This window comes from Balaenoptera musculus, chromosome 9 (assembly GCF_009873245.2).
Source record: "Balaenoptera musculus isolate JJ_BM4_2016_0621 chromosome 9, mBalMus1.pri.v3, whole genome shotgun sequence".
NCBI lineage: Eukaryota > Metazoa > Chordata > Mammalia > Artiodactyla > Balaenopteridae > Balaenoptera > Balaenoptera musculus.
This window is the reverse complement of record NC_045793.1, coordinates 4918495-4946308: the sequence shown is the minus strand read 5'-3', so window position 1 is coordinate 4946308 and position 27814 is coordinate 4918495. Positions and strand designations below refer to the sequence as shown.

General features: G+C 40.0%; 1 protein-coding gene across 2 annotated transcripts; it reads right to left on the bottom strand.

The window, feature by feature from the left end:
* Nucleotides 1-2175: 2175 nt before the first annotated feature.
* On the bottom strand, nt 2176-26096 carry XRCC2 (X-ray repair cross complementing 2). 2 transcript variants are annotated; one of them, XM_036862818.1, is made up of 3 exons: nt 25974-26096; nt 13549-13630; nt 2176-5147 (listed from the first exon to the last, which is right to left on the bottom strand). In XM_036862818.1, exons 1-3 carry the CDS (start codon nt 26010-26012, stop codon nt 4426-4428), a joined length of 843 nt encoding a protein of 280 aa, XP_036718713.1. In that variant the 5' UTR covers nt 26013-26096; the 3' UTR covers nt 2176-4425. The 2 variants fall into 2 exon arrangements, with proteins under 2 accessions (XP_036718713.1, XP_036718714.1); XM_036862819.1 differs by lacking the exon at nt 25974-26096 and adding an exon at nt 25747-25822 and having other exon boundaries at nt 2259-5147.
* Nucleotides 26097-27814: the final 1718 nt, after the last annotated feature.

Sequence of the window (27814 nt, the reverse complement as noted above, 5' to 3'; positions counted from 1 at the left end):
GAGAGGCTCGCGCACCGCGATGAAGAGTGGTCCCCACTTGCCGCAACTGGAGAAAGCCCTCGCACAGAAACGAAGACTCAATACAGTCATAAATAAATAAAAAAAAAAAAAAAAAAAAAAAAATAACACGAGGCCTATGAATGATATTGTCATCCTCCAGAGAGGATTTGTTTTGGTAGGGACATATTCTGCTATTACTGGAAGTCCCCCTAAATGACTGTGGGGAGAGTTCAAATTACTGATTCAAGTCTTGTAATGATTACAGTATTTTTCAGGGTTTTTTTTGAGATTGTTTTGATGTGTCCGCTGTCTCAGTTTTCAGAATTACTGACACCAGTTGTTACTGATATAAAGTCTCTGCTCTATTTACAGTCATGCCTTCCTGTTCACTCTGAAAACTGTTTGAGCCCTTGCTCTTGGCAGTCATTTGACTTTGTTGCTTCTCTTGTGTTTTCTATTTCAGTAATTTCTACTCAGTTTTTCTCCTGTGTCCTTTGTGTTTATTCTTTTTCTAACAATTTGTTAGTATTTTCTAATTGTGAATATGATTTCTTATGTGACCTATTGATTATTTAGAAATTTAAACTTTTTTCTAAATTTGGAAACTTTCTAGTTATCCTTTTTGTTGTCGACTTCTGACAATTGCATTATAATGAAGAAAAATAATCTCCATGATACTGACTCTCTGAAATTTGATGTCTTCTCATAGCACATGATCAGTTTTCATAAATTTTCCTTTTGTGTTCAAGATATGCATTCTCATTTTGTCTGCAGAGTTCTACATATGTTTATTAGATCAAGTCTGAGCTTGTGCTTGGATTCTCTCTCTTTAACTGATTTTTTAACTGCTTGGTCTCCCAGGTATATTAAAATGTCTACCATGATGGTGACTGTCAATTTCTCCTTGTAGTCTCTAAATTTTTGCTTTATATTTTTGAAGCTATCTTACAAAGGACATATAAACTAAACCTTCTATCATTAACCAGTTAAGACAGAAAGTATTACCACAGTTAAAGTCTACTTATACAGCTCCAGGAGCTTCCTTTGATACTTTTCTGGTCTTTTTAATCTTTAGGCTCTCAACATTTCTGTATCTTTGTTTTAGATGTATTTCCTTAAAAAGCATATAGCAGATTGTTAAAAATCTAGCCTAATTACCCAAGATTTTTCACAGAAGAGTTCAACACATTTATAACTGGATTTATCTCTACCGCATTTAGTGCTCATTTGTCCTATCCACTTTTTCTCCTGTGTTTGTTCATTTTTTGTTTTTCTCTTTTCCCTTTTGCCTCAACATATACTACTGGAGCATATGTTAATTTGTTTCTTTTAGAAGCAGCTCTTCAAATTGTCAAGTTAATACTTAAGTCTAAAGTTGGTCCATATCTTACTCTCCTTCAGAATAATACAAGCTATTTAGATTGATATAATTTCAATTACCTACCTTATATGTACTAGGCTTATAGGCAATGGGATGCCTAGAATTTTTACTTTATATTGTTTCTTCCTCCCATAGATTAGATGTTGTTTTGCACTATCAATATTTCTTTAGATTTATTCAAGTGCTTACTATTTTCTCTACTCACTATTACTTCTTACATTTCAGGCTTTGGGATCATATTCTTCCTCCTTGAAGTCCATCTTTCAGAAGTTCCTTTAGTGAGGCAATTTTTGTGGTAAATTCTCAGTTTCTGTTCATCTGAAAGTGTCTGTTTCATCCTTTTTCTTAGATAATCCATACAGAACAGTAGTCTGCATCAAAGTTTTCTGGAATGATATCAATAATCCAGCATTTGAGAGCTGAAAGCTGAAAACTTTATACAATGGAAGTGATAAGGTGAGCACTACCTTGATTTTATATAGCGTTTATCAGATGAACATCTGAAATATCTTTCATATGCATTTTTTAAAAAACTAGATTCTCACAGTGGTCTCCCTGAGAAGTTCACCTATAAGAAATGTATTTTACGATCCCCCCCTTTTTAAACAAGTAAATGGGATAACTATCCTAAGATCTGTAATCCTCACTCCTGTTATTCTTCTGGTTCTATCCAGCATCCCCGTTATCTGCCATCTGTGGCTCAGGATGTGCCGCTTCTATCTCTTTAAGGTTGATTCTTTTTACAAGTATTAATTTTTCTACAGTGTTCAAGAAATCCCATTGGTATAACTTTTAGTTTAAAAGACTTTTTTATTAGCCAGGATTAATTCCTTCCAACATGTTAGATAACAAATCTTTTTAAGATAACTAAGTCTTTGGTCTGACACATTAATATATAATTGATAATTTAAGTTAATATAAAAGTTCATTATTTTTTAATCATGTTCCTGAAGAATAAGTTATAAATCTGTGAATAACAGCCCATTAAATTAGCACTTCATTTATACAGAGGAGAAATGGAAACTCCTATCATAGCCAAGGCCAGAATTCTGCTAAGAGTCGCTAAGTTTTTCATAAACACATGTAACACACACCCAGAGCTTGATAGGGAAGGTAACAGAATTTTCACATCTCAACAGCTAAAAGGAGAAGTCCTCTTAAGTACAGCAAGAGATTGTCACCCTTACTGATCACACACTCGTATGGGGGGGAAAATAAGCATATTCCCTCAACATACAAATATTTATAAATTACTTATGTGTAACATGTATTGCATGTAATAAGATACAGAAAAATATAAGCTGAAAAAGGATGAACTATGGATAAAATATGTAAATATTTAAAAGTATATTAATGGCAAGATAACATTTATTGATGGCACACAGGTAAGTGGGTATGAATGACAGTAATGTGATCCAATGTAATTTAACTTGACGGCCAATTAGAATGCCATCATTTTAAATTCCATAATGTGGCTAAAGAGCAAATACTGAGCCTAGAGGGGCTGTTAGTCTGACACCTGCCGACAGTTTGGTTCCCCCTCAACCCACAACAAAAGTAGTTCCTAGACAAGGATTTGCTCATTAGGGACACAATCCCAGGAGCCCCCATGAGAGTGGGGAAGTGAGAGGGAAGGATGGGAGGCAATAAACAGTGAGTTAATGAATAGATTATTGCTGTAAGTGACTGGGAATCAGTCCTACCAGGGCCACCCTGAGAAATACGTCGTTGTCCTCACTGAGGGGTGAGGAAGCAGGTGCATTAATCTACCAAATCCTGACCCTCACTGCTTAAGGACTGCCAGGTTTGGGCCCCATGCAGCCCAGCAGGCTCTGGTGTCCAGAGACACCTTCAGAAGTCTTTGGGTTTTGGGAACTGCAGGTAAGCTACAGGAGCTCCAGGTATGGACAGCACATGCTACATCTGCTATGCCTGCATTATGAAGATGATCCTTTAAGCCCTTATAAAGAATCTTCGTTAGATAAGTGAACGTACAGTTAATTTTAACTAAATAGGTTACATATAAATGAACATACCTGTGAGAACACCACTGTCAATTCTATCCACTTTTCCCACAGGATACCTCAAATATACAGGTGACATAAGGCAATCTGATATATAGGTTGAGTGAGTGCCAGGGTCAGTCTGAATTATCAAATATTGATATAATTTAATCTTTTCTTAGATTAAAATATATAAATCAAAGTTCTAAAATTTTCTTCCTCTTCCACAACACACTACCTTGTGTGCCCCTGGAGGTGCACGCTCCCCTTTCTGGTCATTACTGGGCCAAGGTACATAGAGCCTTGCCCAGCTCTCAGCTGGAAACATTTCAATTCATTTCAGAGTGTGTCTGAAGTATTCTAAATGGGTAAGAAAACGCAAGTAACATACAGTTACTATATAGTTTTAGCATTTATCTATCGCTTAACAAGAAAGATGAAAATTTCAATATTCACAGAACTCCTTGAATGGGTATCTTCTTTCCCTGTGTTTTAAAAATTATACAGAAACTCAACCATAATGCAGCTCCATCTTCGAATTCAGTAAAACAGATCAAAATGCTCTGACTTTCCATAGTCTTTGGTGTGAAAGGCAGATTGGGTAGGCTCCTTGTTTTCATCCTCTTTACAGAAATAACAGCTCTACAGAAACATTTTCCAAATTTACGGCTTCTTAAAAGGAGTTACATATGAAAAATCAGAAATGCATTTCAACTTTCCTAAACAAGTATTTAACTGAATTCCAGAAATGTGACACAAAGTTAGAAAATTCCACTTTATTTGGACTGAAATGTATATCTTATTTATTTGGTTTTAAAACAACTTAATATAGCTTAATTGTTATTATCACTTTGAATAATCTTCAACAACCTAGGGAAGAAGAGTCTAAGGTTCTACTGCACTAGTTTAAGAAATCCATTCTGTATAGAAAGACGGTTATGTTAAATTCCCTTAGAGTTTAAGAACCAAATCATTTTAGCCTATTAAAGACGTTTTAAAACTTGCATGATATCCTACAAAAAGACTATTTTACGTTACATATCAACAAAACTCAACACCACTTTCTCCAATAATAAAAAAATGTTTTTTTAAGTTGTTACTTTTTAAATGACGTGAAACTAAAGAAAACTGGTTGCTGGTTTTGGAATCATCTTGTTTGGAGAAGAATATTCTATGCTTTACCACTTGTTGCCACGCCTTACAGAGATAGGGTCTATAGTCTACATCCACATCACTCTGGCGATTAAAGGCACAAGAAGGCCCTTCTGCTGAGTTTGAGGTTTTCTGCATTATACTTTGTGTTGTTGCAAAAAGAGCCAATCGATACTCATTCACCAGCTTCTCTAAGAGCTGGGAACATTTCTTCAGAGTGGACTCCTGTAAGTTAACACTTTCTCCTCCATTGACACGGTCTATCCAATAAAAAGCTGACAGGCTATCCAAAATCAACAGGCAGAGAGAGGGGTGACTGCAGAACACAGTTTCCAGTGAGTACAGTGTGAGAAGTAACTGGGGGCTGCTACTGCAGTGCACCAGAAAAAATCTCCCAAGGCAGTGTTTTACGGCTTCTTCAGAGCTTTCGGAGAGTCTGTGCTCAAGAACCGTGACGAGCCGAAGTATATCGAAGTGGTAATCTGTGTCAATAAACAAGACTTCCCCTCCCAGTCCGCCTTCCGATTTCGGAAGTATACATCGTGCTGTTAAATGATAAAGCATTTCTGTTTTTCCTGTTCCTTCTGGACCATGAAATTCAAGAATTTCACCTGTGTAAAATTTAAAAATGTCCGTCAAAATGCAGCAGCACAATAATGATAGCCTACAAGATGAAAAGTGTGCAAAAATGTTTAAAAAGACATTTACTGAAATTTTTTCCTTTTGAAAGAAAATCTATTTGCCAAAACGGATTTGTATAAGCAAATACAAATAAATAAGGAAATAAAAAGTAAATCACTAAATTTCACCTCTGAGAAAGGTGTTGGCTATTAATTAGCACAAAGAAAATTTGAAAAACAAAATGACATGGTTGAAATGGGCCTAAGGGAATCTCCTGGGGAGGGGTACACATACACTCACACTTAAATTGGTGATATTATAGCACTAAGAATAAAGTGCCACAGATCTAGGGTCTTTTAAAAAGCTACTGACTACTGGTACACACCATTTCTGGTAGTTAATTATCCCATATCCAGTTTCTCATTTTTCCTTAAGTATAAAACCCTAATTTTGGGGAAAAGCAATGTGCCCAGCTTAAAAACGATTCTTTTCAGTCTTCCTTGCAAAGAGAGGCCAGCAGGTAGCACCGCTGTAGCCAATGAGACGCAGGTGGATGTCTGTTGGGGTTTCCAAGTTGTGCTGTCCTCACACAGGCGCCATTTCTGTCTGCTCTGCCACTCCCTCCTCTGAGGTGACAGCGAGGATGACAGGTGTACACTGAGGAGGGCAGACCCTACAGAGGGTGGGACAGGAAGACAGGAGGCACCCAGGACGTGGATGACAATACGGAACCTCGCACACCAGCCTGCCTCCATACCTGTGCGAGAAAAATAAGCCACTAGCCTGGACTTCCGCTACGTGCAAGTGAGACAGTCCCTAACCGGGGCTTCTCAAAATTGCTGGCATTATGGATGGAACAGTTCTTGATGGTGCAGTTTCACACATACAAGGTAGTAAGGACCCACAGCTTTCAGGCCCTAAGTGCCAACTGCATCCCTCAGGTGAAAACACCCCTGCACGTTTCCAAACTGCTTTCAGTTACCCTTTGCTATATGAATATCGCTTGATACTGTCTTGCTGAAATGACATCTGCACTGTGAATTATTTTCCTAGCATTATAAATCAAAGTCAACTACTCTAAACTTTGAAGACCCCAAATCTCTTTCTATATAGTTTCCAATAACTCTCTTTCATTGAGGACAGCACAGATAAAATAAAACACCTGGGAAAACTGTCCAGCCTCCAGAGCTTTTCAAAATCCACTCTAAACAGTGGCCTTCCAATTCTTGTTTGCTTGCCATTTAATTTTTTTTAAAGATTTATTTATTATTTATTTATTTATTTTAGGTTGCATGGGGTCTTAGTTGTGGCATGTGGGCTCTTTGTTGTGGCGCACAGGCTTTTCTCTAGTTGTGGTGTGCGGGTTTTCTCTTCTCTAGTTGTGGTGCACAGGCTCCAGGGCATGTGGGCTCTGTAGTTGTGGCACGTGGGCTTAGTTGCCCCGTGGCATGTGGGATCTTAGTTCCCCGACCAGGGATCAAACCCATGTCCCCTGCATTGGAAGGCAGATTCTTTACCACTGGACCACCAGGGAAGTCCCTGTTTGCCACTTAATTTACGGCTGAACTACATAATTGGAAACACTATGTTAAAAATGCAGATTCTTAGGCCCTAAACAAACTACAAGTCCATCTGAGAATCCAGTTACTTTATTTCCTGTTATTACTAACAAACCATTGTATGTTGGAACATTCACAAATAATGTGTAAGAAACCTAGCAATCTGTCACCATACCATATTTAAGGTAGTATAAAACTTTAGCCAATTTCCACTATAATCTTATATACAATTTGCAATTCAAAATTTTAATTAAAAAGACTCCCCCAAACCCCTGCCCCCAAGATTCCAGCCTCAAGGAGTAAAGCTATTTTCATATTAACAATTGTTCATGGATGCTCTTATTAAAAGTTAACACAGTGACTAAAACTATATTCAATCCAGATGTTCCAGTTACTCTCTCCTACTATATAACTGATGAGCTAAGTGGGAATTCTCCCCACCCACAGATAAAAATCTTTTACCGCCCTATATTATAGAAAGAGAATAAGCTACATGCACTAGATGAAGAAACATTAACACTGAACCAATATTAATGATAGTGAAGGAAAGCTGAAAACACAGCTTAGCAAGATTAATCTGAAAGTGGTTTGGAGGACACAGAGGACCACGCAGAAACACAATGCGGAGACCGACAAGCAGACCACACACAAGCACCCTCTCTCCTTTCCCCAGGAAAGGCAGCCTAAGAGGCTGAGAAGCAGTAACCAACCTTTTTATAGCGCTTTCCAAATGAAAAGGGACGGCTGCGTATCTCGTTGGATCCTAGTAACAACACTCTGAGGTGGGAAGAGCAAACTTTATCATCTTCTGTCATCACATTTAACATGCTATATCATTTTTGATGATTTGCTTGACTGATTATATTTCTTGTTCACTACTTTAAGGTGGGGACTTGAATACTCTATCCCCAGCACAAAGTACGGTATCTTTTGAATGCATTTCATCAGATTACTTTCTTCTTAAGAATTTCTTAGAAGAAATCTAAAGAAGGAAAACGTAAGTTCTCATTTGGTGAAGAAAGTCAATTTTGGAACACGGCATTTTGAAAGGGAGCAGGTGTGGTAGGGAGTTACAGGTGGGGATGCGGCTTTGGTTAGCAGAGTCAGCAGGTGTGAAGGCCAGCTGCCCCTGGGCCCGAGTGTGCTGACACTTCATTTCTATCAAGTCTTCAGCCTCCTTCACTTAGAAGGTAAGGGTTAAACCTAAGGCAGTGATTTAAAAGTTCTCAGAGATAGGCTTGGAAGTGCTGTGTAAAAAAAAAAATACATAAGCAGAGCAGAGATTTTTAATTCACATAATCATGTAAATATCCTAACAAGAATTTAGCTTTCAAAAAAAAAGAATTTAGCTTTCAAAATGGTATGTTAAGATGTATCTCTAGGTGTCACAAATAAATATATCCTACAGCCACTAGGATTTAAGATTCACGACAGTAATAAGAGGCTGGATATAGCAATCTAGGAATAAGTTACACAGAAATAGAGAACAGAAAACTCTTTGGGGGGTGGGAGTGAACCTAAAACTAAGATAGAGGGCCAAAACTCAATTCTTGGGATAGATCCACAGTTAGAGAAGTCAGCATAAAGACAGATAAAACAGATATTTAATAGAAATAGTACTAAATAATACTAAATGCAGCAGAAAAGTTCTAAAACTTAAAAAATGGCAGGGGAGAGGTAGGAAACAGATCACTGAACTGGTCCTGGATAGTAAACTTACAGCAGTAAATGTGTAGCCTGCAAAAGCACATTTAATGTAAACATTATTTTATGAACCAAACTTTAAAAACTGAGATACTCAGAAGATAGGCTGAGGGACTTCCCTGGTGGTCCAGTGGTTAAGAATCCGCCTTCCAATGCAGGGGACGTGGGTTCGATTCCTGGTTGGGGAACTAAGATCCCACATGCCGCGGGGCAACTAAGTCCATGCCCTCTGGAGCCTGTGCGCTGTAACTACTGAGCCCGCGTGCCACTAGAGAGAAGCCTGCGCGCCAAAACGAAGAGCCTGCACGCTGCAATGAAAGCTCCCATGTGCTGAAACTAAGACCCAACGCAGCCAAAAATGAATGAATAAATAAATATTTTTTTAAAAGTCTATTATTAAAAAAAAAAGAAGACAATGTGCTGAAAAGGCACCACAGGGAGCAGTCACTGCCTCTAGAGTAAGAGCAAGGAGAGAAATCAGAGTGGAGGAAGGTAGGGACACATCAGGGACTAGAAAAGAACACAACGGTTTAGGCTCATTTAAAAAGTAAAAAACTCAGTAGCAGTTTCACGAGGCTGGAGAGTCAAATGAAGATAAATTAAGATAAATGTAACATATTCTGAAGTAAAAGAGGAGGGACTCCACAGAGAGCTAGAAATACATGATATTGGTCAGAGGGTAACTGTGAGATATCTCTGGATATTTTCTGGAATTCTCAGAACAGGGGAAAAAATGAACACTTTGCCAAGTATTTTCTTGGAGAGAGGGGTGGTGGTGCTCATGAACATTTTTCATCATGACTCAAAAGAGTAAGGCTTTCCTACATGGTTTAACAAGGCTTTCTGAATCCATGTGCTAACTAAGCACTAGCTGGTGTGGTGTAAATATGGACTCCTTAGAGCCTTGGTTCAGCACAAGTTAAACTGAGGCAAAGTTTAAGGCAGGCTAAGAGATTGTTAGGTAGATAGAAACCCTCCTGTCCTTTCACAGAATAATAGCAAAGTGGGGAGAAAGGTCATTTATAACAACTGGGTAAGTAAAATCTGCAAACTTGGAAATTACACATGAATACTATCATTAACTTCTTGTACTAGAGTCCCTGCAAATATGTTTAATGATGAACTGAAATCAATTTCATTGATTTTTGTAAACATTTACTATCTAATCATAAGATCAAAAATAATATTCAGGGACCTCCCTGGTGGCGCAGTGGTTAAGAATCCGCCTGCCAATGCAGGGGACACGGGTTCCAGCCCTGGTCCCAGAAGACCCCACGTGCCGCAGAGCAACTAAGCCCGTGACCCACAACTACTGAGCCTGCGCTCTACAGCCTGCGAGCCACAACTACTGAGCCCTCGCGCCGCAACTACTGAAGCCCACGCACTTAGAGCCTGTGCTCCGCAACAAGAGAAGCCACCGCAATAAGAAGCCCGTGCACTGCTACGAAGAGTAGATTCCACTCACCGCAACTAGAGAAAGCCCGCTCACAGCAATTAAGTCCCAGTGCAGCCAAAAAAGTAATAATAATAATAATATTCAAACATTATGTTCTGTAGAGGAGACACAGTCCTTTTAACTGCATCTGAATCACTATCTCGTAAGTTTCTGCGAGCTGTTAAAAAAAAATCTCACCCTAGTCCAGGCAAAGTACTGCATATTACAACTGGTAGTTAAAGGAAACACCCCCCCCCCAAAAAAAAAACAAAAAAATCACCTCTACAGTTTGACATTAGACAAATTAAACTAAATCAGAAAATCTGGATGGTTTGGCCTTGATAGTTACTCTCACAAATAGAATGCGTAAGGGGTTTGGGTAACAGATTGTCGGAGTGAGTTTATGAATCTAAAGAGCCTTCAAAATAAGTAAAAGAAAGAAAAGCCAAAAAATACATCATCTAGGTACCAACCTACTAATTGTATAACAAATATGTTGAATTTGCAGAGTATAATCATTATAGTACTGAAGTGGTAATGAGTCTGTATATGGTACTGAATAAGTACTATCCAAAAAAAGTATTAAAAATATGTTTTACAACAGCATTAGAGACCCCTGTAACACCTAAATCGCTTACTGCTTCAACTTGAGCTTCCCTATAACAGTTTTGGATAAACTGCTGTGGTTGATAAATAACTCTTATAATCCCAGTCTTATGTATGCTGTTGCTCCAATGAATATTCATCTAACCAGTTCTTTTTTTCCATCTAACCAGTTTTATAGCTCTAAGAGCTATCATAGTTTTAAGTAAACTTTTTTGTTAGTGACTGAACATAATGGTGTTTTTAAAGTTTCTATAAATGTAATATTCAAATGTATAAGCTGTGCTTCAAACCTATTTTTTTTTTGTTTTCATTTTATTTATTTTTGGCTGCACTGGGTCTTCATTGCGGTGCACAGGCTTCTCATTGCGGTGGCTTCTCTTTGTTGGGGAGCACAGGCTCTAGGCACGCGGGCTTCAGTAGTTGTGGCTCTCGGGCTCTAGAGCACAGGCTCAGTAGTTGTGGCACATGGGCTTAGTTGCTCCATGGCATGTGGGATCTTCCTGGACCAGGGCTGGAACCTGTGTCCCCTGCATTGGCAGGCAGATTCTTAACCACTGGGCCACCAAGGAAGTCCTCAAACCTATGTTTTAATGTCAGTTTCGCAAGGTTCAACTTAATAATATCCTTTCTGATAGAATAAAAACAGTTCAATCTTTTGTCTAACATGTTTGATCAAAATTTGTCATTTATTATTGATAGTTTAGAATTCTTTTTTAACTAACAGATATGCTCTATAGGATATACTAAAAGGAGTCCTTCAGGCTGCATGAAAGGACAGCAGTAGACAGTAACAAATCCAAATGAGTTAATAAAGAACATAGGACTACATAGGTAAATATAAAAGACAGTATAAGTGTTTTATATTTTTAATTATTTTTTCATCTGATTTAAGAAACAACTGCATTAAGTAAATTTAATGATTTTAACTAAGCAAAATTTTAAGTGTGTTTAAGGGCATACTGTGTATAAATATGTAATTTAAAACAGCATAGAGGAAGGGGACAGGAATGGAGCTATACGGTAGCAAAGTTTTTTATAAAATATCGAAATTAAGATGGTATTTAATCCAAACCAGATTGTTATAAATTAAGATGGTAATTGTAATCCTCAGGGCAATCACGAGGTAAATAACTCAAAGAAAAAAAAAAGTAAAAATAATGACAAGGAATTAAAATGCTACACTAGAAAATATCTATTTAACACAAAAGAAGACAGTAAAGGATGAATAGAGAAACAAAAAAGACGTAAGACACATATAAAACAGATAGCAAAATGGCAGTCAAAAACCCTATCTTAACTAATAATAGTAATAAATGGATTAAACTGTCCAAACAAAAGGCAGATTGACAAAATGGAATAAAAAAACATGATCCAACTACAGGTTGTTTACAATGGGCACACTTTACATCTCATGGCACAAGGCTGATAGTAACCAAAAGAGAGCTGGAGCGGCTAGCCTATTATCAGACAAAATATACTTTAAGACAAAAATTGTTATTCGAGACAAAGAAGGACATTTTGTTTTTTTATTGTGGTAAAAGATGCTTAATACCATTAGCCATCAGCGAAATGTAAATCAAAACCACAATGAGGTATCACTTCATACTCACTAGGAAGGCTATAATCAAAAAGACAGACAGTAACATGTTTGCAGGAAGTGGGGAAATTGGAACCACTATACACTTCACTGATAGTGGCAAGTAAAATGTGGCAATTCCCAAGCAGCTACTTTGGAAAACAGTCTGGCAATTTTGCCAAAGGTCAAACACAGAGTTACCATACAACCTAGCAGTCCCTTTCAGAGGTATTATCCAAGGAAACTGAAAACATTTCTCCACAGAAAAACTCGTACACAAAATGATCATAGCAGCATTAGTCGTAACAACCAAAAGTAGAAACAACCCAAATGTCCACACCAACTGATGAATGGGTACAATAGAATATTATTATTCAGTAAAAAGGAATGAACTACTGATGCATGCTACAATATGATAAATCTTGAAAATATTAAGCAAAGTGGAAAAAGTCAGTGACAAAACACCACATACTGTATGATTCCAATTACATGAAATGTCCAGAAAAGGCAAATCTACAGAGGCAGAAAGTAGATTGGTGGTTGCCTAGAGCTAAGGGATGTGAAAGGAAATGGGGAGTGACTAGTAATAGGCAACGGTTTCTTTTTGGGGTGAAGAAAATGTTCTAGAATTGATTGTGCCGACAGATGCCTAAGTGTGCAAATTGTACACTTAAATGGGTGAACTGTATTTCTTTAAGGCTGTTATATTAACAAAGAAGAAAACCACCTAAGCACACTACCTTCTTTCTAGTTCTCCCTCGTGTAGAGGGGCCAGTAAAACAAGTGGGTATTATTCTCCCTATCGCAGAAATATTAACAGAGCTACCAACTACCGAAGGACTTTCCTGTGATTCTCAAACTTGTAAAGAATAAAAATAAATAACAGGGCTTCCCTGGTGGCGCAGTGGTTGAGAATCTGCCTGCTAATGCAGGGGACACGGGTTCGAGCCCTGGTCTGGGAAGATCCCACATGCCGTGGAGCGGCTGGGCCCGTGAGCCACAGCTGCTGAGCCTGCGCGTCTGGAGCCTGTGCCCCGCAACGGGAGGGGCCGCGATGGTGAAAGGCCCGCGCACCGCAATGAAGAGTGGCCCCCGCTTGCTGCAACTGGAGAAAGCCCTCGCACGAACCGAAGACCCAGCACAGCCAAAAATAAATAAATAAATAAAAATAAAAGTAGCTATAAAATTTTTTTAAAAAAATAAATAAATAAATAAATAACAAAACTCCCATTAAATATTGTGCTGGGATAAAAGAGGTTTTCATACTGAAGACTTAACTGCAAATAAACCAAACCTCATCTCATCTGACACAGATAATGAAGGCTTAAAAGTGTCTCATCAAAAAAAAAAAAAAGTCTCATCATCATCTTTCTCAGTTTTTAATTTCACAGTTTAACCTATATAGGCTGTTGCTAGAAGTGTGTGTATGTATATGAATATATGTGGGGAAAAACTTGTTTTATAAAACTTAATTTATGACACTGTATTTTGGCTTGAGATTGTGTTTTTACCATGCACAGGTGAATCTTCATCAGCAAACAGATGTGGTTCTATTTCTTTCAAGGAACTTCTACCTTCCAGTCGGGCAAGGAGCTTGCGAAAGGGAAAAAAAAGAGAAAGAAAACTCATTGTTTAAAAATATAAAATCCTAGAAATCGACATTTATTCAATTTTCCAAAAGTCTGTAAGAGACTTTTCATTATTTTGAGGATCTGAAGGAAATTATGAAATAGAAAATATAGTTTAGGAGAAAAGTTGTATTCATTTATTCAGAAAACACTTTATTTTTTGTTAATGTACCAAATACTGTTGGTATAAAATGAGTCCCTGCCCTCAAAGAAGCTGATAGGGTCTTTGGGACACAGGACCAAACTGCTAACTACAAAGTATTTACCTTCCTTCCTCATTATAATTACCTTTCTCACTCTGCCCATCACACTTGTTATCAGGTATCAGCTTTTAATCTGTCTGCCTATTACATCGCCAGCTCCTTATCTAGGGGAGGGGAGGGGAGGGGACAATGGAGAAAGGTGGAGAAAAACTTCCCTGAGAAGCTCCCACGTGAATTCGTGAATTCGTGAACAGGGCACAAGCAGGCATACCTGGCAGATGGGACAACATCAGCCAAGGTGCAAAGGTTGTAACAGCACAGTGTGTGGGTAAACTATTAGCAGATTTGAATTGCTAGAGCTTGTGGCACAAAACTGGCAGGAGATAATGAAGTCCTAAAAGAACCGAAGTCAGATCACAAAGGGTCTTGGATGTCACCTTTAGGAGTTTGCTCTTTGGCTTGTAGATAAGAGCAAGGGGTTTTAAGAAGCAATCTAGAACAGTTAAGAGTAGACAGCTAGGTCTTCGGGCCTGAGGTTTCTCATCAGTAAAGTGAGCAAAACAAACAGTATTTCCCTCAAAAGACTGTTGAGGATTCAATGTGTTCCAAGAGTGCCTGGCACAGAGTAAGCATAAGCTATTATTATCTGCATTTCAAACAGATCATCTTGGTGGCTACGAGGGGATGGATTTGAGAGCAAAGCCAGATGTGGAGAAAAGGCTCGAGTCCGTCACACTAACGTGGAGAAGTGCCTGTACCAAGACAGAAGGAGCTAGAACTACAGGCAACAAAATTCCAAGACAGACTGAAATGTCAACGTGGGAAATAAAATCAAAGTTGATTCTCAAGGTTCTAAGGAAACAGTACAGATTTGACAACCCTTCTAAACAACAAAAACGCATATCACAAACGAAGAAAAGCAGTCATCCTTTGTGGGTTTTTTTTTTTTTAAAACAGAAGCAAAAGTCTTGGAAAGATTTCCTGCAGTGATGAAAAGGTTCTATACATTAATTTGGCAAATATTTATTGAATGTCTATTATGTACAAAGCACTATGGCAGGTAAAATGGAGACTACAGAAATGAAGATAATTAAGCTACCCTCAAAGAACCTGCAGTTAGGTCCTCTAGGAGATGAGATTTTATCACAAAACAAGCTAAAGACTGCTAACTACACTCAAGAGTGCTTTGAGTTAGAGCAGAGCTTCTGAGAGCGTACCTGTGGTCAATTATGTTCATAAATATTAAGACATTATTTGTCTTTCTCACTATGCTGACACTTGCACTGATGGTGCAGCAGCAAAGATAGGTAAAACTGCTGGCACCCAGCACAATCAAGGCAGTGGCATCAAACCACATTAGTACACATGGTATTCTTCACCACTCGCAGAAAAACAAACAAGCAAGCAAAACTATTTTTGCATAAGAATGTTTTTGATGTGGCAGTAAAAACTATTGACTCTATATTAAATCATAACCTTTGAGTACTGTTGAAAATATTCCCTGTGATGACGTGGGAAACATATTAGTAGGAAAGAATTTAACCTTGACCAAAGAGAGGTCTGGCCTTTGCCCTTGGCTCCTGGGAGATAATCTCTAAGTCTCTTGGAAAATCCTGCTGATAAAAGTGTCTTTGTTTACCTGGGGGCCCTGAGCCACACCAGGTAGTCTCACAACTTGAGCGAAGGTGAGGGCTTTGGGTCAGCTCAACCTCTGCATCAGTGGCTGGACACAGAGGCCAGCTGGTTGGGGGCTGACAATGTCTACATGACAAAGCCCCATGAGCACTCTGGACACCAAAGTTCAGGGGCGCTTCCTTGGTTGGCATACTGTCCCCCACTGCTGCTGGGGAAAGCTAGCACTGCCCATACTCCACTAGGACAGGACAATTGGAAGCTCCGTATTTGGAATTCTGGATTTTGTCCCATTATATCTCTTCCCTGGGCTGATTTTAATCTGTATCCTTTTGCTGTAGTAAACTATAACCATGACTAAGCTTTCAGCGTATTCTGTAAGTCCTTCCAGCAAATCACTGAACCTGAAGGTGGTCTTGGGGACCCCCAAACATGCAACTAATGTCAGAATGAGTGAGGTCATGAGGACCTGGAACTCTGTAGTTGGTGTCTGAAGTGAAGGTAGTCTTGGGGACTCACCCCAACTTCACACACAGATAAAGAAAGCACTTTTGCTCCAAACTGAAATACAATGGTTTTTCTCTAGGAAAAGCACTTGTGTGATTACCTGAGCTGGATACTTTTTCATAGAACACCCTTTTATTTGAAAGAATGACTGATAGACAAATTAGGATTACACAGACTTTGTTATTTGGCAGACATTTTACTGAAAACAAAGAAAGTCAGATGGTCACTTTAAGGAAACTGACAGTATTTGTTGCCAATGATAAAATTTGAATTTTGGAAAACTTTTATCCACTCCTGCGAGCTTGACAGCATCCCAATACTTAAAGCATTGGTGAAATCACTAAGTATTTCAAATTTCTCCATTTCACTGACAGATATAACCCACATAAACAACAACCCTTCTGGTTATGGATGTTCACTGGGAACTACTGTGGTGATCATTTTGTACTACATACAAATATTGAACCATTATGCTGTAATTCAGTCCTAAGGCCAAGAAGTATGAGAACCACTGGGTTAGAAGGTTGAGGGTCCAAAAGAAGAAGACAGAGAAACTTGCGTGGGCAAGATGGAACACATGAAATGACTATAAAATGTTTTAAAAAGCATGTATACAAATGACCAACGTCCTCATCAGAATGATTAACGTGAGAAGTTACTCCAACTGTTTACCCTTACTGTCATTGCTCAAGATATTTTAGAATCTTCCTCTGGAGAATTCCTTGTAAGACAGAATTCAGAAAAGGATTAGAATTTTATTGACATGACTCTTAGATAAAAATGGTATTACTCCTCTTATCAAACTGGCTGACTTTGCCGATTTGCATCTGACTTTCCACTATTACTAAAAAGTTAAATTCATTTTCAAAGCATGAAAACTACCTATCAATGAGAAATTTCAAAACAGTGTTTTACAATGCCAAAAGCAGAGTATACCGAATACAGAGGAAGTGAAAGTACCTCCCAGAACCTGGAAATAGATTAACTCTGACAAAAATAGATAATATTAACAATTTATAGAAGTCACTTGATGGGAGGAGATATCTTCCAAACCTAAGCAGAAAATACCCTAAAAATTTGGCATTAACCTGACCATTATATAAACTAAAATGAACGATGTTGTCCAGATTTGAGGAATAAGCTGAAAGAAGCAAGGTATAATCAATCTAGAGTTTCAGAAGGGCAAAGAGTAAATTAAGCCAGGGTAAAGGGAACCAAAGTAAGTTCTGTTTGACATGATAGTTTAATCCTTTTAGGGAAGACTAACACATCAGGCAAACAAAGCTTGGTGATGGTAGCTATTAAGATAATTCAACTATTTCTCTTGATTCTCTAAGCAACCTTTCTGAGCCCAAATTTCCTAACTGGGAAAGAATACACAGTGGACACAACAATTTTACTCTATTTGGCAGTTTCACTAATATTGTAAATTAATAGATTTGGCATTTGGTTTGTAAATCAGTATCTGCCAGGTTTTATTATCATAACAATAGCTATCAAATAATAGCTACTATTTGTACTTGCTGTGGTACATAATTTATATACATTATCTCTTTTAATTATCATAATAACTCTATTTGTTATCATTCTATTTTTCAGATGAGAAAACTAGTAGATGCCAGAGTTGGGATTTAACTGAGATCTCTGGCTCCCCAAGCCTGGAATTCTTCCCCTGTGCTACAGAGCCTCAGAATCAGTATCACTGAGTCTGAAAAAATCTGAGTACAGGGATGACAGTTTTTGGACCTACTCAGCTGAATATCAAACCAATCTGAAGTCCTGTCTAGGCAATTATCTGGTCTCTCTCAACCATCTCTCTTAGCACTCCCTCTAACACCACAAGGAGCCCCAAATGTTTTCAACAGCAACATCAATACTGGAGCTAGTATACAGTCTGCAAAAGGGGTAATACTCAATTATACAGATATTCATTGGTAAAAATTTCAAGCAAGTCAAGTGTATTCCAGGAACTGAGTAAGGTGCATAGATACAACACCTTACTTACATAGATACAACAGACACAGTTCCTATCCTCAAAGAATTTAATGAGGGAGAGTCAAAGGTTTAAAAAGTACAACAAAGTATTGTAGGTGCTATAATATCAATAGAAATAACATGGGGCTCTGTGAAGGCATAAAAAAGGGACAGTCGATTCTAATCTGTGTGAGAGGCAACTTTAACTCTGAAAGAGAGATTTAGCATGTAGTTCTTTCAGGCACATACAAAATATTCATTGATAGAGCAATGTCCTTTCCCTATTCTCTCAATTAAATGCTCTAAGGCCTAGACTACTGAATGAATGAAAATTCTACACATTCCTCAGGGCCAGCTCCTTCCACGAAGCTATTCCTATACTTAGGAACACATTACCTACCGGTCTCCCTCATCTGGATCTAAGAGCTTGAAAGGAACTGGCTCACCACCAATTCCAAAATACTTTACATTTGGCAGAAACTTAGTAGCTGCCTATTAAGTTGAAGGTAAACAGGTCACAGGTAGGTAGAATTAGGGGAGGATGGAGAATAAAAAGAGCCTCCAACTACATAGATTTTCACATGTTTGGACATCTATGCAAACTTCTACTAAACAAAAGTCCTTGAGTGTTCTTACAGCTATCATCAAAGTTCTTAACACTCACTAACAAAAGTCTGTTTTATGGACAATCACATACCTTCAATGCCTGTTAAGTAGAATACATATCATACAGATGTTTTAAAACATCATTTGGTTATGGAAAAGCTTACACTAGAGCAGGAAGGAGAGCTTAAAGATCAAGTTAACCAGAAATGAATGACATTAAGGCAAACGTGTATGTAATTGTCATTTGGATAAAGGCTCATTTCCCCTGACCTTCTGTGATTAAATCTGTTTGCAGATGGACCCCAGCAGCAAGCTTTCAAACCAGTTAAGTATAAAAGTCTACCTAAAGGGGCTTCCTTGGTGGCGCAGTGGTTAAGAATCCGCCTGCCAATGCAGGGGATACGGGTTCGAGCTCTGGTCTGGGAAAATCCCACATGCCGCGGAGCAACTAAGCCTGTGCGCCACAACTACTGAGCCTGCGCTCTAGAGCCCGCGAGCCACAACTTCTGAGCCCACGTGCCACAACTACTGAAGCCCATGCGCCTAGAGCCGGTGCTCTGCAACAAGAGAAGCCACCGCAATGAGAAGCCTGCGCACCGCAACGAAGAGTAGCCCCCGTTCGCTGCAACTAGAGAAAGCCCATGTGCAGCAACAAAGACCCAGTGCAGCCAAAAATAAATAAATAAAATAAATAAATTTATTAAAAAAAAAAAAGTCTACCTAAAGAAGCAAACACTCTAAACCAAATATTCCCACCCCCGCCCTATAACAGGCCTGGATTTCCACTACAAACTGAATACAATTCTTAGTAGTTTTATTACATAGATACAGAGGAAATTCACTCCAGGCAAATATGTGTTAACTATAACATACATAAAGTAAGAGAGGAGTTGGAATGTGCAAGATGGCAAGGGAAAGCAGCAGCTATGTTAACATGTATGTGATCAGTGCAAAATTTGGCCCTTACCATGGTAGTCCCTTAAATTCAGGGGCGAATTCTTTTTCACTTGTGAAATTAGGCTCCTCTGCCACTTAGAAAATTCAATTGCCCTTCAGGGCAGAGTACTAGGCCTGGCTCTTAATAAAGCTTTCGTCTAAATTATATGGAAAAGACAATTGTTACTCGAATACTAAATCATAAAAATTCCATTGTTTCTAAGTATAGTCCCCAAAGAGCTGCTGCCTTTATAACTGATATTTTTAAAAAAGCAATCATCCTATAAGAAGGAAAAATAGATATATAAAAAGTCAAGCAAAAATTACTATACGTACCTAAGAAGCATTCATTTCTAGCAGAATTTATAAGGACTAAATTTTAAATTTATGACAGCCCACAAGTTAGTAATTTCATTAAATGTATAGTTAAGATTTCACTAGGAAGTTATATCAGACTATGCTTCAAAATGTCATTTAGACAGAAAAATCAACTATATGCAAGATCCCAGAAAGAGACAATAAAGCACAGAATCAAAACTGCAGAAGCTTAACACTGGAGGGACACTTACCCCTCCCCCACCTCCCCTGTATGTGAGGAACTCTACTGGAGAAACACCTCTGGTGTATGCTCCCATCCTCCTGTTCTCTCTTCCCCAGGGAAGAAGAGGTTTTTCTGATGGGTTATTTTGAGAGCAGGAACTAGACACACATTGATTGGCCCCATCCTGGGTCCTGACAGCTTGCCTGCAGGAAGTGCATATTCTGCTGTTTCTAGTGTAGGAGGAGGGGTGCTTAGAAATGAGCATTTGGCAACATGAAGTTCGATGGTAACCCTGACAAGAGCACTTTTGGTGGAATATGGAGACAGAAGCCAGATGACAGTGGGCTAAAGAGTGAATGAGAGAAAAGCAGACTCAGGCCAGAGTACAAGGGAGGAGGGCTCTACAGAGGAGGAAGGGAATGGGGCTGGTAGGGGCTGGTGTGTAGGGAGTTTTCTGGTTTGTTTTGTGTGTACTGCTTTATGTTAGGATACTGACGGAAATTATTGGTAGAAAGAAGAGTGCAGATGCAGAAGACAGAAAAACTGGCGATACCTGCAGGAGTGATGTCCTAGAGGGGGTGGAGTGGGGTGGATGGAATTCATATCACAAGTGGAGAAGCTGCCCTTTCTCAGAAGCAAAAATATTCTACTTTGCAGGAGGGAATTCAGAGAAAATCAGTACATGTACTTTTTATCAATACAGACTTGATGAAAAAGCAGGAATTGCTATATTACTACCCAATAAAGTAGACTTCAGAGCAAAGAAAATTACTAGAGACAAAGAGGGACACTACGTAATGATAAAAGCATCAATTCACTAGGAAGACATGTGATCCTAAATGTGTACATATCAGACACAGTCTCAAAATACACGAAGCAAAACTCATACAGCTGAAAGGAGAAACAGACAAACTCACAAGTATAGTTGGGACTTCAACACCCACTTCTCAGAAACCAAAAGACTTACTAGAAGATCTGAACAACACAACCAACAGGATCTAATTCATATACACAGAACATTTGACCCAACAATAGCTGAGTGTACATTTTTTTTCAAGTGCCCATGGAACATTCATCAAGCTAGATCACACCCTGGGCCATAAAACAAACCTCAACAATCATAAAAGAACTGAAGTCATACAGAGTATGTTTGACTATAATGGAAACAAACTAGAAATCAGTAACAGACAACAGGAAAAAATAAGGGAGTTCCTGTGATTTTTTTTGTTTGTTTTCTCAATGACACATGAGGCAAGGCAGAAAGGAGAAGGAAGAGAAGGGAAGGCACGAAATTTATCATTAAACAATTATTGAGCACCTACTGTGGGCTAAATATTGTTCTAAACACTGAGACTTAAAGGAGTAATCCCAACAGAGAACAATCATGATCCTTCAATGGCAGGGGTGGGAGGTGGGAAGACAACATACAAACAATATAAGATGTCAGATGTGGTAAGGGTAAAGAAGAAAAAGAAACAGAAACAGAGTAAAGGAGTAAAGATTAACAGTAGGAAGGACCTCCTTATACTGGATGGAAAAGCTTCTCCTCTAAGAAACATGAAGCAAGTGAGGCGGCAAACCGTGTCAATTTCTGAAGGAACTGCAAAGGCTCTGAGGCTGAGGCACACTTGGCACATTCAAGGGATAGCAAGGACAACAGTGTGTCTGAAGAAGAGTGAGGGAGAGTGGAAGATGAGATCAGAAAGGCAGGAGAAGAGATCCGAGGCGGGGCTGAAGGGCAAATCATACAATTTGCAAATCATGCATCAGTGGAGGAAACAGGATTCTGGATTTTACTATAAATGATACAGGAGCCTCTGGAAAACTTTGAACAGTAGAGTCTGCTTACATTTTGAATGGATCACCCTGGATACTGTGTGGAAAATATATTAGAATAAGTGTGAAAAGGGTGGAGCAGAGCCGAGTTAGAAGGTTACTGCAGTCAAGCAGGTGATGGTTACTAGGAATAGGAATGGCTGCAGTAAAAAGTAGTGAAACGTGGTCAAATCCATGATAAATATTGAAGGCAGAGAAAACGGGATGCGCTAATGGATGTGGGCTGATATGGGAGGAAAAGAGGATTCAAGAATGACTTAGTTTTTGGCTTGAGCAACAGGTAGAACAAATTCACCATTTAACAAGATAGGGAAGGCCTGGGAGGAAGCAGGTTGGGGCTGGGTGTACATGTGTGGTGGTAAACCAAGACTTCAGTGTAGGGCATATTAAAACTTTTCTCATGTTTTCTCTGCGTCCAGGAGTCAATCATGATGAGAATGTTAAGTCTGGGATGCCTATGAGACATCCACGTGGGTATGTCAAGAAGATACTAGAACACATGTGTCTGGAATTCAGGCGTAAGGTTGGATTTGACGACAGGTGTTTTGTAGGGAGAAAGTGAATGAATTACTAGAAAAACACAAGTGGCCTGGGAGTCCACTTGAACCTGATGGTTACAAATTTAAAATGAAATCAGTCGGCCTGGTTGTGATTTTCTTTAGCAATATTCAGCTGAGTGGACAGACAGTGAAAGTAGACAGCTGGGTTTAACCGCGGTTAGGAAAGTAGGTTAGGATTTAAAGAGTCAAGGAAGTTGAAAGTACTCATAATGGAGGAACGGTAATGATGGAGCACTGATTCTATTCTGGGTAAGAAGGGAAGCAAAGAGAGATGGGGACAGATGTTGTTCTAAGTCTACCATGAGAGACCAAAATATTATTAAATGCTAAATATTTTCTTATTTAATATTTGCCTCTGGCAAAAAGGCCACCCTGAACCTTTTCTAAGAAAAGAAAACCAGGGAATTCTCTGGTGGTCCAGTGGTTAGGACTCTGCGCTTTCACTGCCGTGGGCGTGGACTCAATCCTTGGTCGGGGAAATAAGATCCCAGAAGCCACACGGTGCAGGCAAAAAATAAATTAAAAAAAGAAAACCAGTCATTATTATTAATAAATAGTTATCAAGTGTTTACCGTGCAGAGAATACTGTGCTTAGTGAAAGGACACATAGAAATATAGGGACCCACCTCCTAGGAGTACAGCTGAAAGACAACTGAGAAATCATCATCTACCGCCCTCCTTTTACAAAGGTAGAAGCCAAGGTTTAATAACTTATCCAAAATCACCCAGCTTGCTCCCGGCTGAACCAAGACTACAGCCATGGTCCAGGGTTCTCTATCTCAGTCCCCAGAATGATGACATTAGAAAACTTCTGGGAAAATGTGTAAAAATTCACCTTGAGAAATGATAATTGGGATGGAGAAGTTTCCTACTTTTCACTTCAGTACTACTGGAATTTTCTGTCATAAGCATGTACTACTTTAATATAAACTATTATAATAAAGAGAGGAAACAGTATGCTGTGCATGACAACCAAAACTGGACACTTTGAATCTATCCATTGATTACTTTTAAACTCAAGGCATTTTCAGCATTTTTGAGAAAATGTAAAGTACACCAGGGGTCCCCAACCCCCGGGCCTCAGACGGGTTTGGGCCCGCGGCCCGTTAGGAAGCGGCCGCACAGCAGCAGGTGAGCGGCGGGGGAGTGAAGCTTCGTCTGCTTCTCCCCATCGCTCGCGTTACCACCTGAACCAACCCCCCCCCAACCCCCATCCATGGAAAAACTGTCTTCCACGAAACCGGTCCTTGGTGCCAAAAAGGCTGCGGACCGCTTTAGGACACCACTATTTAACAGGTATGCGCAAATGAAGCCATCTGGTGGATGATACCAAAATATTGCCAAAATCTTTTCTAATACTCTCAGAGGAATGTAAAAGTAAAAAATGCCATTGTTACTGTGCAAAAGTAAGGTAAAGAACAGATTATTCTACTGTAAATTGCATTCCAATGTGTGTCTTCTTTAAATCAAGGGCTCCTTATATAAGTTTTCCACTCAGCTATCTGGCCTACCCTAAATTGCATCCCTAGAATCTGTTAAAGGAAAATATTCTTTGCGACTTTGTTTTCTTGGAAGACCCTGTATGAAATGTCTCTTCCCTACTACTCACAAGACGTGGGAAAGGTTAGCTATTTTATAAGGTGGTTATTCTTGTGAATTAAAAATTTAAAGTAGTTTATTTCAGGACTTCCCTGGTGGTCCAGTGGGTAAGACTCTGCGCTCCCAATGCAGGGGGCCTGGGTTCGATTCCTGGTCAGGGAACTAGATCCTGCATGCATACCACAACTGAGTCCACACGCCACAACTAAAGATCCCGCATGCCGCCACTAAGACCTGGTGCAGCCAAAACAAATATATAAAATAATAAATAAATATTTTTTTAAAATAAAAAAAATTAAGTAGTTTATTTCAGCTTCTTGGGATAATTTGTGACCTCAGATATCTTCCTCAACACAATGCCTCCAGGTAGGATCCATCTAGTAGACTGATGTACAAAGAAAGACAATAGAATCCAAACAAATTAAGCAATGGCCATACAGTGCCCAGCACTTAAGGGAAAAGAGGGTTGCTTAGTTGGTTTTGTTGACAAAAAGGAAAAAGAATAAAGCAGCACCAACTGCCCAGCTCACTCATCTTCTCCCCTCCACCCCACTGTACTCCAAAGTAATATGAGTGAGGTAATCTTGCTTAGGATCTCCAGACAGCCGTGGCAGGCAAACGATATGATGCTAAGCTCTTTGTTCAGTGCCTCGACTGCACTGGGCTCTCATTTTCTGGATGTTAGGCTTGTTCTGATTGCAAAAGTCATCTGAGTTTAACCTGCGTTTCAAATTATCATTTCAATCAGTAAGGTTGTAACTGTAGCAGTTCTTACAGGGAGCAGCGCCTCTACTCGGAAGGAGCAAGGGTTGGCAAACTATGGCCGGCGGGCCAAATCCTGAAGTTTAAAAAATAAAAGGTTTACTGGAACACAGCCATGCTGATTTGTTTACACACTTCTGGCTGCCTTCACATTAGAACAGCAGAGCTAGTAGCTGTGACCGAGACCGAATGGCCCACAAAGCCTAAATATAGACTATCTACTCTGGTCCTTCACAGAAAGAGCCTGTTGATCGTTTAAGGGTATCGCTTCCCCTCCCTCCTCTGTATAAAAGATCCTCCCTAACCTGCCTCTGCCTATTTCTCAGGGCTTAACTTCCCAACAGTGTTTCCCCACTAGCTTTGTCCGTCTACAGAGAACTACTTGCAATTCCCCTAAATCAGTGACGCCCTTGCTCAAGGCAGAACCCACATACTTGCAACTCCCTGCCCCGAATGCCACCCCCTCCTTGCCAAGCCACCGACCATCCAAAGCCACCAACCTCAGCTGTCCCCTCCTCCTCCCAGTTAGTCGTCCAGGCTGCCCGCCCCTCGGCTGGACGGCACGATCTACCAACCGTCCTGTAATTTGTACGCAGCCTCCCTTACTTGTCCTGCAAAAGTAGAAGCTGTTTCTTGCGTTTCTTACTCCTGTTCCTTAACCAGCGGTTGACACGTAATAAGTGCTTGATACTTGCTGGTTGAATTCCTGAATAAATCTTTGCAGACACCACATGACTTGTGTGGCCCTGGATGCTTAGGCTGGAAATGTAAGCCGCGATAGCGAGGCTGAATGCCGTAGGCAAAAGATGTACAGAACAGAGGGAACAGGTGGAGCCACCTACTCAGATACCACTGTTCTAGAAAAGTCTATGAGCGCTCCGCCTAGCGATCCCCTGCTTTTCCTAGCCTCTCTTGCACACCGTACCATGTCTGACTGGTTCACGCATGACAGGTTTGGACCGTAATGCTGGCGGTCTCGGGGGCCGGCTCCGGGGACACAGGCTTGGGGGGCGGGGCTCTAGGCTCGCCGGCGTCCGGGCCCCGCGCGCCTCCCCCTCCCCGGGGCGCCACGGCCTCCCGCACCCTCGGGGCTCCCTCGCCCGCCCACGACCCTGTTCTCGTCTCCCTAGCTCCCACCTCGGCAGCTCTCACCTCCGTCCCAGACTCAGCCCTATGGAAGTCACTACACATCGCCCCGGAGGCTCGGCGCACCAGCCACTCAACTTTCCCGCCAGCGGCGCCATTTACTGCGCGGCCTCGGTCCCGCAGCCAGTCAGAGACGCTGACCCGCTGACCCGGGCGCGAGCATGCGCACTGCGCCCGCCCTCGGCCGGTGAGCCGGCGAGCATGCGCAGCAGGGCGTGCGACCGCCCCCCGCCCCGCTCAGTGACGTCAGACCACGTCTCCTAGGAGACCGGGAGGTAACTGGGGATTTTCTTTTCTTCTCTCTCATAAATTTCCATTTGTTTTTATTGGGTAAAACTACCAGCATGTATTTTTTTTTTTTAAGTATTAACAGAACACTTACTGAGCAAACGGGCCTTTTTGTTCATTCTTGGGTTAAAAGCCTCTGGCTGGCTGTGGGTGTAGTTTATGGTTGATTCTGAATAAACGAAAAAAGTATACTAAATTTAAACGAATTTTTAAAATATAGCGAGCCGGCAGATATATCCAGTTCTTTTTGGATGTAGAAGGACTGTTTGTTATCAAGTGCCTATCCGTTAAGTTAAGGCACATATCAAGTGCCTATCCATTAAGATAGATAAATATTAGATGGACAGATGATAGAAAGATAGATGGATATTGAGTATTTACTCTATGCCAGACCTTGTGCCGAGCTCTGGGAACAGAACATAGAATAAGAGACATGCATGAATGGGGTTTACAGCCTATTAAGCCATTTACTGGAATGTGTCCTTAAAAAATTCGCTTTCCAATAGCTGTAGCTGTTGTTTAGTTGGGCAAAACAGTGAGGTTGGCTGTGTAGGGTTCTCTTTTTCTTATCCTTACGCTTGCAGCTGTGTAATTAAGAAACGATTATAATATTAGTAATGATAGGTAACACTTCCAGAGCATATTATGTGCCAGGTACTGTCCTAAGGGCTTTATATATAATAACCCATTTAATCTCCACAGTCCTGAGGTGGGTATTGTTATTATCCTTATTTTAGAGATGAGAAAACTGAGGCACCAATTTTGGCCCATTTTACTTTGTTGTAATGATTGTGGTGGGTAGACACTTAAATGGGAAGTAGGAAGCAAAGACCATGAATACAGACAGTTCTTCACAGAAACTTGGCTGCAAAGGAAGGAAATAACATATTCCACAGAAAAATATATATAGGATAAAGGAAGAGTCATTTAAGGAGGCAAAGCCTGGTTCAAGTTTAAATGCTGATAGGAAAGAGCTGGTAGAGACTTAATGGTTAAAGACACCATCTGAGAAAGGATACTTGATGGAGCTGGACCAGAAGAGGAAAGAGGGTGATGGGTGTAAGAATCAGCTCTAGATGGGGGACGGCATCTCTTCAACATGAGCAGGGACAAGGAGTCAAGAATGGGTGCAGACTATTCACAGTAGCCAAGACATGGAAGCGACCTAAATGTCCATCAACAGGTGAGTGGATCAAGAAGATGTGGTATATATATATATATATATATATATATATATACACACAATGGAATACTACTCAGCCATAAAAAAGAATGAAATAACGCCATTTGCAGCAACATGGATGGACCTAGAGATTATCACACTAAGAGAAGTAAGTCAGACAGAGAAAGACAAATATCGCATGATATCACTTATATGTGGAATCTAAAACATGACACAAATGAACCTATTTATGAAACAGAAACAGACTCACAGATATAGAGAACAGACTTGTGGTTGCCAGGAGGGAGGGGGGTGGGGGAGGGATGGATCGGGAGTTTGGGGTTAGTGGATGCAAACTATTATATATAGAATGGATGGACAACAAGGTCCTACTGTA

What these genes read in the sequence shown, in the direction of transcription:
- XRCC2 (XM_036862818.1), bottom strand. Translation starts at nt 26,012, where the DNA reads ATGTGTAGTGACTTCCATAGGGCTGAGTCTGGGACGGAG. An exon ending in GGGCTGAGTCTGGGACGGAG is followed by an intron (nt 13,631 to 25,973) that starts GTGAGAGCTGCC and finishes CCCTTTCGCAAG; the next exon opens with CTCCTTGCCCGACTGGAAGG. An exon ending in TGAAGATTCACCTGTGCATG is followed by an intron (nt 5,148 to 13,548) that starts GTAAAAACACAA and finishes AATTTTACACAG; the next exon opens with GTGAAATTCTTGAATTTCAT.